This window comes from Diceros bicornis, chromosome 26, assembly GCF_020826845.1.
Source record: "Diceros bicornis minor isolate mBicDic1 chromosome 26, mDicBic1.mat.cur, whole genome shotgun sequence".
Classification (NCBI taxonomy): Eukaryota; Metazoa; Chordata; class Mammalia; order Perissodactyla; family Rhinocerotidae; genus Diceros; species Diceros bicornis.
The window spans coordinates 5308688-5317403 of record NC_080765.1 but is presented as its reverse complement, the minus strand read 5'-3'; the positions used below and the strand labels follow the sequence as shown (position 1 = coordinate 5317403).

Here is an 8716-nt window from a genome sequence, read left to right as displayed (position 1 = left end):
AGCGGGGGCGGACTGGCGCCAGGTCCCCCGCGCCCCACGATCTTTCTCCGAGTCCCCCTGGGGGCTCCGCGGCCCTCGTGCCCCCCACCCCAGCCTGGCGGCGCAGCACAACGCGGCCGCTCCAGCTCCGTCCTTGGAGGGTGTGGAAGGGTGGGTTTGGGGCCGGGGGCGGGTCTGGGGGCGGACCCGGAGGCGGGGCTGTCTCTGCGGCAGGGCCCAGCTCGGCTCCCCCCGGTCGCTCTCTGTCTCTCCTCCTCCCTCCTGCTCCGGGCGGAGCCCGGCATGGGGGGGCCGGCGCCCGGCAGGCCAGGTACGGTGATGTAGAAATTGGGGAGACTTGGTGCGGGGAGGTGGGATGGGGGGACAAGGGATAGGGAGGATTGGCGGGCGCGAGACGGAGAAACCCCGGGTAGCAGGACAAGGGGAAGGGGAGGGGTGCCTGGGAACCTGGGGCCCTTGGATGGAAAGGGGGATGAAGCCGGCCAGGTTTGGAACACACAGGGAAGGGAGAGGACGGCAGTTTGAGGAGGGGCGCCTAGGAGGAGAGGTGAGGCTGAAGGCGCAAAGGAGAGTGTGTTGGGGGGAAGGGAAGCCGGAGCAGGTATGCAGGCCGCAGCTCAGAAGGTAGCTCTAGGGCGGGACTGGAGACCCCCGGGTGGGATTGAGGGTCGGAGACTGAAAGAAGGAAGCCGGGAGCCTCCCAGATCCTGGAGGAGGAAGAAGGTGATTTGGGCCATCAGCGAGGCAGGCGGACACCATCGCTGAGGGCCAGGGCGCAAGAATAGGGGTGGACCGAGGCCCGGGCCCAGGCGAAGGGACGGAAGGGGGGGACGGCAGGGAATGGAGATGGATGGATGGGTGGTGGTGTGGATGCCCAGTTCACAGTGCCCCCACCCTTTCTCCAGCATCCCCGCCCTGCCCTCATGACACCCCCTAGCTTCAGGGCCCAAGAGGGGGTGGGGAGTCCGTCTCCCCCTTCCCCAGTGGGGTGCAATGTACGCAAGTAGGCCCCGCATAACTCCTTGTGTGTAGGTATGTCCAGTTCAGAGTAGCCGATTCGTGTGTGTCTGGAGGTCTGTGTGTGCTGTGGGTGTGTCGGGGGTGTTTATGTCTGTGTGTCTGCCTGTTCCTAGGTTGTGTTTACCTATGCCGATCTATGTGTCTGCTCCTCTGTTTGTAGATATGGGTCTGTGGCCCGGTGGTGTGTGTGTGTGTGTGTGTGTGTGTGGCTGCGGGTTGCTGAACATTTGTGGGACCTGTCTCTGTGGTGGACCAGGATGTATTTACAGATGGGAATCTGTGTCGATCTGATCTCTCCAGAGTGTGTTTTTGTGGCTCTGAACATCTTTGTCAGGGTGTGTGACTCTGTGTACACATGTCTGGCTATGTCTGTCTGTCTGTCTATGGGTCCTAGAGGCGGTGTTGGGTTTTCTATGCCTCTGTCTGTTTTCCTCTCTCTGAGGACCCAAGTCATATATCTCTGCTCCTCTTTCTCTCTCATTCGTTCCTGGCCCCCACCCACCCCATATCCTTCTTTTTTTCCTTCCCATCCCCCTCACCAAGTGGATCCGGGACCCAGGGAGGGCCGCCCCCCGGGCCTGGTGGCGCTGAGCAGGGCCCCCCAGCCCCCACCTCCTGCCCCACGACATGAACCTCCTCTACCGAAAAACCAAGCTGGAGTGGAGGCAGCACAAGGAGGAGGAGGCCAAGAGGAGGTAAGTCTGCGGTCCCAGATTGCCGCCTGGCCTGTCCCACTTCTGCTTCCCCCTGGCTGGGCCACATCCCTCTGCCCTCCCTGGGTCTGACAGCCTGGTCACCAGTCTCATCTGAAAGTCTGTGCTCAGCACAGAATTGCTGGAATTGTACACGCCCTGTCCCCGCCCTGCTCCTGGCTCCAGCCCCTGTCCTGGCCTCTTGGGGGGCTTCCAACTCAGGAGCACCCTCTTGGCTCTTCCCCATCCCCAGAGGCCCGAGTCCCTCCTTCCTGACTCACCTCTGGCCTGTGATCTTCTCCTCTCTGTCCAAGTGGGGCTGGCTCCTGGCTCCCCTGTCACCTGACCTTGGAAGGGGCAGGCCCAGCTGCCCTCACAGTCCAGGGATGGGGTCATTTGAGGGGCACCAGAGGAGGTCCATTTGACCCCCTCCCAGCCTCCTCTGCTGGGGGAGGTGAGTGGCCCAGTGACAGGGTTGTGTGTGTGTGGTGAGGACATGCAGGCTGGGTCCTGCGGAAGAGCCAGGGCCGGGGACCCCTCCCCGCTTGCCCTCTCTCCTTGCCCTCCCAGGGACCCAGGGCCTGGCCTCTCCCGTCTTGCTCCCTTCTTTTCTTCACTTCCATTGACTGCACAGCCTCTTGGAGCCTGAGTCAGAGCCACCTCCCTGCTCCCTTCTCCCTCCTCGAAACTGTGGAGTTTAATTCTTGTTGTTAATTAGATTAATCAGAGCTATCACTGCACTGATTTCTCCCTAATGAAGGGTTCGTAGACAAGCCCTTAATGAGAGCCCACCCCACAGCAGCTCTCCCCTCTTCCCTGCCAGCCACCCCCCCTTCACTCACACAGAAGTTCAGGGACAGTGAAAGGGAATGGGGGTGAGCCAGGGAGGGTGACAGAGAGAGGACAGCACTGAGGGAGAGGGAGAGAGAGATAGAAAGAGAGAGGAAGGGAGGAAAAAGGAGCAGCCAGGGGAGGCTGCTCTGATGATGTGGCGGCGGGACAGCCCGTGTCTGGGAGAGGAGGCGCGGTGTGGAGGCGCGGTGTGGTGTGGGAGCGCAGGCCGCAGTAGCCGGACAGGAGGGGAGGCTAGAGGCCAGGTGTGGGCCAGCGTGAGCGTGAGATGGAGCAGAGCGGTGGTGGCAGGTGTATATGCCAGGTGGGGCTGTGCTGCCTGGTTTGCATCTCTCTCCCATGTATGAAGCCGTCCACACATGTGCTGTGTGCCGGCTATGCCCAGGCTGCGACTGGCCAGCTCCAAGGATGCTCTCCTGCACACATACGCACCCCTTCTTTCCTCCCTGCCCCCCAATTTCCTTGCCTTTTTTAAAGCCTAGGGATTCTGCCTGAAGCTTCTGCTTCAGTGCCCTGGACCTTCATCCCCACCCTGGGCTCCCTTCCTCTTCCCTGGGAGGCCACAGGGTTGCAAGTCCCTCTTGGGGTGGAGGAGGGGGAGGCCCAGGCCTGAGGCCCGACCTCTGCCCCATCTTGGCCTTCTCTCCCCAGCTCCAGTAAGGAGGTGGCTCCCACAGGCCCGGCAGGGCCCGGGGCTGGCCCAGGGCCTGGTGTCCGCGTGCGGGACATCACCTCGCTTCGCCGCTCCCTCAGGATGGGCTTCATGACAATGCCCGCCTCCCAGGAGCACACTCCCCACCCCTGCCGCAGCGCCATGGCTCCACGCTCCCTCTCCTGCCACTCGGTGGGCAGCATGGACAGTGTGGGGGGCGGGCCTGGGGGAGGCAGTGGGGGTCTCACAGAGGACAGCAGCACCCGAAGACCCCCGGCCAAGCCCCGGAGACACCCCAGCACCAAGCTCAGCATGGCAGGGTTGGGGGCAGAGATGCCCCCCGGCAAAAAAGCAGGTGAGACACCCTCACTCCTCTCCAGGGGGAGCTTCAAGGATCCATTCCAGGCCAGGGGAGGCCTGCCGGGAGCGTTCATTCAGGGAAGAACCAAGGAAGTGGAAGGTTCCACTCTCAGAGGGAGTGGGGGAGTTGCTTTTTGGAAGGGCCTGAGATGAACCATTCAAGGGCAGCTCCCTGAACAATCCATTCTTGGGCAAGGGGTGGCCTTGGAGCAGCATGAGGGTGGGAGAGAATTTAGGGTGGGAGCTGCAGATTCTGGGGAGTTCACTGGAAGGACTGAGGGCTGACTGGTAGGAGAGGAACCTACTGGGGCTGTAAGTTGAGGATGTGGAGAAAGTGAAGAGGCAGATATGTCCTTGCAGACCGGTCAAGAGGTCAGAAAGAGTCTCCCCATTCCCTTCCCTCACTAAGATCCCAGTTTATTTTTCTCTTTCCCGTCCTGCTCAGGCTCACAGAAGCCAACCCCAGAGGGCCGAGAGTCCAGCCGGAAGGTTCCTCCACAGAAGCCCAGGCGAAGCCCCAATACCCAGCTCTCTGTCTCCTTCGATGAGTCCTGCCCCGCAGCCCCCTCTCCTCGAGGGGGAAACCTGCCCCTTCAGCGCCTCAGCAGGGGCTCCTGCGTAGCTGAGGACCCTGAGGTGGGTGCCCAGGAAGAAGAGCCCGTGTACATTGAGATGGTGGGGGATGTCTTCAGGGGAGGAGGGCGAAGTGGAGGAGGCCTGAGTGGGCCCCCTCTTGGAGGTGGGGGCCTGACCCCTCCAGCTGGCGCCGACTCGGACTCAGAAGAGAGTGAGGCCATCTATGAGGAGATGAAGTACCCCCTGCCAGAGGAGGCAGGGGAAGGCCGGGCCAATGGGGCCCCTCTGTTGACAGCGACCTCCTCACCACACCAGCCTCAAGCCCTTCAGCCCCACACCCACCGCCGTCCAGCTTCAGCCCTCCCGAGCTGGAGGGATGGGACGCCCACCAAGACCACACCTTGTGAAATCCCCCCGCCCTTCCCCAACCTTCTCCAGCACCGTCCTCCGCTCCTGGCCTTCCCCCAAGCCAAGTCTGCTTCCCGAACCCCTGGCGATGGGGTCTCGAGGCTACCGGTCCTCTGCCACTCCAAGGAGCCAGCCGGCTCCACCCCAGCTCCCCAAGTGCCTGCCCGGGAGCGGGAGACGCCTCCGCCGCTGCCTCCACCTCCTGCTGCCAACCTGCTGCTGCTGGGACCCTCTGGCCGGGCCCGGAGCCACTCGACGCCATTGCCGCCCCTGGGCTCTGGCCAGCCCCGAGGGGAGCGAGAGCTCCCCAACTCCCACAGCATGATCTGCCCCAGGGCGGCAGGGGTGCCGGTAGCCCCTCCTGCCCCGGCCGCCTTGCTCCCCGGCCCCCCCAAGGACAAGGCTGTGTCTTACACGATGGTGTACTCAGCAGTCAAGGTAACCACGCACTCCGTCCTGCCAGCTGGTCCGCCCCTGGGTGCTGGGGAGCCAAAGACGGAGAAGGAGATCGCAGTCCTCCATGGGATGCTGTGCACCAGCTCGAGGTCCCCCGTGCCCGGGAAGTCCAGCCCCCACAGCGGGGCCATGGGTGCAGCGGCTGGGGTTCTCCACCACCGCAGCTGCCTGGCTTCCCCGCACAGCCTTCCAGACCCAACTGCAGGCCCCCTGACCCCTCTCTGGACCTACCCAGCTGCAGCAGCTGGGCTCAAGAGACCCCCTGCCTATGAGAGCCTCAAGGCTGGGGGGGTGCTGAATAAGGGCTGTGGAATGGGGGCCCCATCCCCCATGGTCAAGATCCAGCTGCAGGAGCAAGGGACCGATGGGGGTGCCTTTGCCAGCATCTCCTGTGCCCACGTCATCGCCAGTGCAGGGACACCAGAGGAGGAAGAAGAGATGGGCGCCACGACATTTGGGGCAGGCTGGGCTCTTCAGAGGAAGGTCCTATATGGAGGGAGGAAGGCACAAGAGCTGGACAGTGAGTGAGGGGTGGGAAGGGGGGTGGGGGAGCTGGGGATGTCCATGATCATTTGGGGGAGGTGTTGCAGGGGTGATTTGGAAGCCACGGCCCATTGTCCCAAGCTGAGAAATTTTTGGGGAGACCAAAGGGATGGGGGCGTATAGCAGACTGAAGAGATGGGGTCTTATGTGTGTGCTGGAGGGGCAGGAAGATCTGCGATGGGGAGGGGGTAGAATCTGGCCCCAAGAGCAGCCTCCTCCTGCCCCATCCTGCTCTACTCCCTGCCCCTCTCCTCCCTGGGCTGCAGGGGTGTGTGTTTGTGAGTGTGCGCACACTAGGAGCTAAACACAGCTGCCTCCCAGCTGTTACCATGGCAACCCACCCAGACAGGAGGGAGAGGAGAGGGAGGCCCCTACCGTTGCCTGGCAACGCAATGCTCTGCCAGGCCTACTCTCAAAGATGAGCTTAGTTCACATGCAGCCCTTCCCCCAATGCCCCCCCCCCAACTTCTTGGCCCACGATTTCGGTTTCTCCCCCTCCTGGAGAATGGTGCCCGTGGTCTCTTTCAGAAGGTGGTCATCCTGGCCCTGTCTGGGGCTAGAGGCCTCTAAAGCTAAAGCTGGGGTAGGGGAGACCCCTCTAACCAGGGAAGAGCGTTTGGAATCAGCAAATATCTATGATTCTCAGCCAGGGATGGTACCAATGGGCGCAAAGGAAGGTGAAAGTACTGGGGTCCCTCCTGTGTGTGTATGTGTTGGGGGAGCATGAAGTAGGGTCCCTTCCTTCCCAGCTGTGACCTGCAAAGGGGCAGTTACTTCTCCTGGTCCACCCATGCCATGGTGTGTGTAGCTGGGGTGACAGCAAGACCTTTCCCACATACAGACACTGAGCTCTCCTTGTCACCCCAGCAGAAGTCGAGGATGGTGCCCGGGCCTGGAATGGCAGTGCTGAGGGTCCAGGCAAGGTGGAGCGTGAGGACAGGGGCCCCATGTCATCAGGGATTCCAGTGAGGAGCCAGGGGGCAGAGGGCCTGCTGGCCAGGATCCACCACGGAGGGGACCGAGGAGGGAGCCGCACAGCGCTGCCCATACCCTGCCAGACCTTCCCCGCCTGCCACCGCAATGGAGGTGATACACTCTGCCCCCGTACACCATAGCAGAAGGGGTGGGCAGGGGGGAATCTCCCAGGGCCTGTGTCCTGGGCCCTACATCCTCATACCACATCTCCATCCTCTTTCCTCCTCCTCGGAGGCAGAAGGCAGCAGGCAGCCTGAAAGGGGCTGTCTTCAGGGAACTGGGGGAGGGAAACCTGGAGGCCCCTTCCCTCCTCAGTCCTCCTTCTGTGCCTCAGACTTCACAGGAGGCTACCGCCTGGGGCGCTCAGCCTCCACATCTGGAGTCCGGCAGGCCGTGCTCCACACCCCCCGGCCCTGCAGCCAGCCAAGGGATGCCCCGAGCCAGGTGAGGAGGAAGACGAGGTTGGGTTATCTTTTATTTGTGAAGGAGCAGGTAGGGAGGAAGGACTGGGTGTGGAAAAAAAGGCAAGAGGTCAGGCTAGGGCCTGGCACAGAGTAATAGGGCCCGGCAGAGAGTGAGGGGCTGGGGGCCGGATCCTGGGAAGGGGATGCTTAGGTTGGGCAGCCAGGCAGGACCCTGTGGGAGATCACTCAGGACCTCCACTGGCGAACAGTGTCCCTTTGTGCGTTTAGAAAAAGGCGTCCCCTCTGGGGGGAACATCTGGAAAAATGCATCCCACTGGGAAGACAACTTTTAAAAGGCGCCCTTTCCTCAGGGTGAGATGGCCTGGCACCGGGGCGCACAGCCGGGCAAAGAGTGCAAGGGCTGGATTTCTGCTCCCGTCTCCAGCCAGGAGAGGACAGAGGCCTTGGGGAGGGGAGACAGGACTTGTTTCTGGGGGAAGGCATTGGTCTCTGCGGTGGGACCGGGCCCGGGCCCTCTGAGATCCTTGACCCTCCCCCATTCCTTCCTCCCCCGTGCGGGCCGCGGCGGGAGGAGGGGGCGCAGACCCACCCCGCGCTGCCGCTGCCGCTGCCGCTGCCGCTGCCGCTGCCGCCGCCACCGCCCCAGCCCGCCCGCGAGCGCGACGGGAAGCTGCTGGAGGTGATCGAGCGCAAGCGCTGCGTGTGCAAGGAGATCAAGGCGCGTCACCGCCCCGACCGCGGCCTCTGCAAGCAGGAGAGCATGCCCATCCTCCCCAGCTGGCGGCGGGGGCCCGAGCCCCGCAAGTCCGGCACCCCGCCCTGCCGCCGGCAGCACACCGTCCTCTGGGACACTGCAATCTGAGGAGGGCGGGGGCCGGGCCCCGGGACTGGGGAGTGGGGTTGGGGTGCGCCCGGCTCTTCGGGAGACTTGCCTCGAAAGAGGGACACTTGAAGGACCAGGTGAGAGCGAGCCAAGGAGAACCCCTGCCCTCCACCCCAAACCTCGGAGACGGGGAGTCCGCCAGGCCCATCGGGCTTGGGGCGCCAGCAGCACCCCCAGAAGTGTGGGAGAGGAGGACGATTTGCTTGAGGTTGGGAGTGAGGCCCTCCCCTGCTCTCTCCACTGTGCACTGCTCCCTGCACTGAGCCAGGTAGACCCCTCCTCCTGAGAGGGCAAAGGCCAAGCCAGAGGTCAGCAAGGGGGAGGAGGGAAGGGTTAATGAGGAAGAAGGGGGCGGGTCAACTGAAGAACAGGGACGGAGGATGGCTCTTTTATAGAGTCCGGGATGGGGGAGGGGTTATTTATTTTAGTCCGGAGGGCAATTCTGGCCCCTTCTGACCTACTCCTGAGCGGGGAGTGGGGAATGGCGGGCAATGAAAGGGAACCAGGTTTGCACTCTCCCCAATGCCTAGAGGCCCCACCGTCTGTGCCCACCCCAAAGCTAGGGATTGGTCTGGAGTGGGGCGTGGAGCGGGAGAAGGGAGGGGCTCCGAGAGCTGAGGGCCGCAGACTCATTTACTTACAAATCGCCGGAGTTTGGTAGCGAGCGTGGCCTGCTCTGAAACAGGTATCTTCTTTAGCTCTGGGGTGAGGGTCTAGCACCAGGGATGGGCGGGATGATGGGAAGGAGGGAAATTTTAGCGGGGGGGCGGGGAGGGGCGGGCAGGGTATTTATTTAAATTAAAAACAAAATCAGAAGAGATGTCAGGAACTTGTTTTTAATTCCTTTCTTTTCAGAATAATATATTAAAAGACT

The 8716-nt window shown here is 62.6% G+C and overlaps 1 protein-coding gene across 4 annotated transcripts; it reads left to right on the top strand.

Annotated features, from left to right (window-relative positions):
- The first annotated feature begins 233 nt into the window (after positions 1-233).
- NYAP1 (neuronal tyrosine phosphorylated phosphoinositide-3-kinase adaptor 1) lies at positions 234-8213 on the top strand. 4 transcript variants are annotated; one of them, XM_058569147.1, is made up of 7 exons: positions 234-310; positions 1564-1715; positions 3216-3571; positions 4022-5536; positions 6427-6645; positions 6869-6978; positions 7543-8213. In XM_058569147.1, exons 2-7 carry the CDS (start codon positions 1648-1650, stop codon positions 7819-7821), a joined length of 2547 nt encoding a protein of 848 aa, XP_058425130.1. In that variant the 5' UTR covers positions 234-310; positions 1564-1647; the 3' UTR covers positions 7822-8213. The 4 variants fall into 4 exon arrangements, with proteins under 4 accessions (XP_058425130.1, XP_058425131.1, XP_058425132.1 ...); XM_058569148.1 differs by lacking the exon at positions 234-310 and adding an exon at positions 447-1032; XM_058569149.1 differs by lacking the exon at positions 234-310 and having other exon boundaries at positions 447-1715; positions 6430-6645.
- The last annotated feature ends 503 nt before the right edge of the window (positions 8214-8716 follow it).

Coding starts and splice junctions, on each gene's coding strand:
- NYAP1 (XM_058569147.1), top strand. CDS start 1,648: ATGAACCTCCTCTACCGAAAAACCAAGCTGGAGTGGAGGCAGCACAAG. Junction 3,572..4,021: donor GCCCCCCGGCAAAAAAGCAG/GTGAGACACCCT, acceptor CGTCCTGCTCAG/GCTCACAGAAGCCAACCCCA. Junction 6,979..7,542: donor CAAGGGATGCCCCGAGCCAG/GTGAGGAGGAAG, acceptor GAGGGGGCGCAG/ACCCACCCCGCGCTGCCGCT.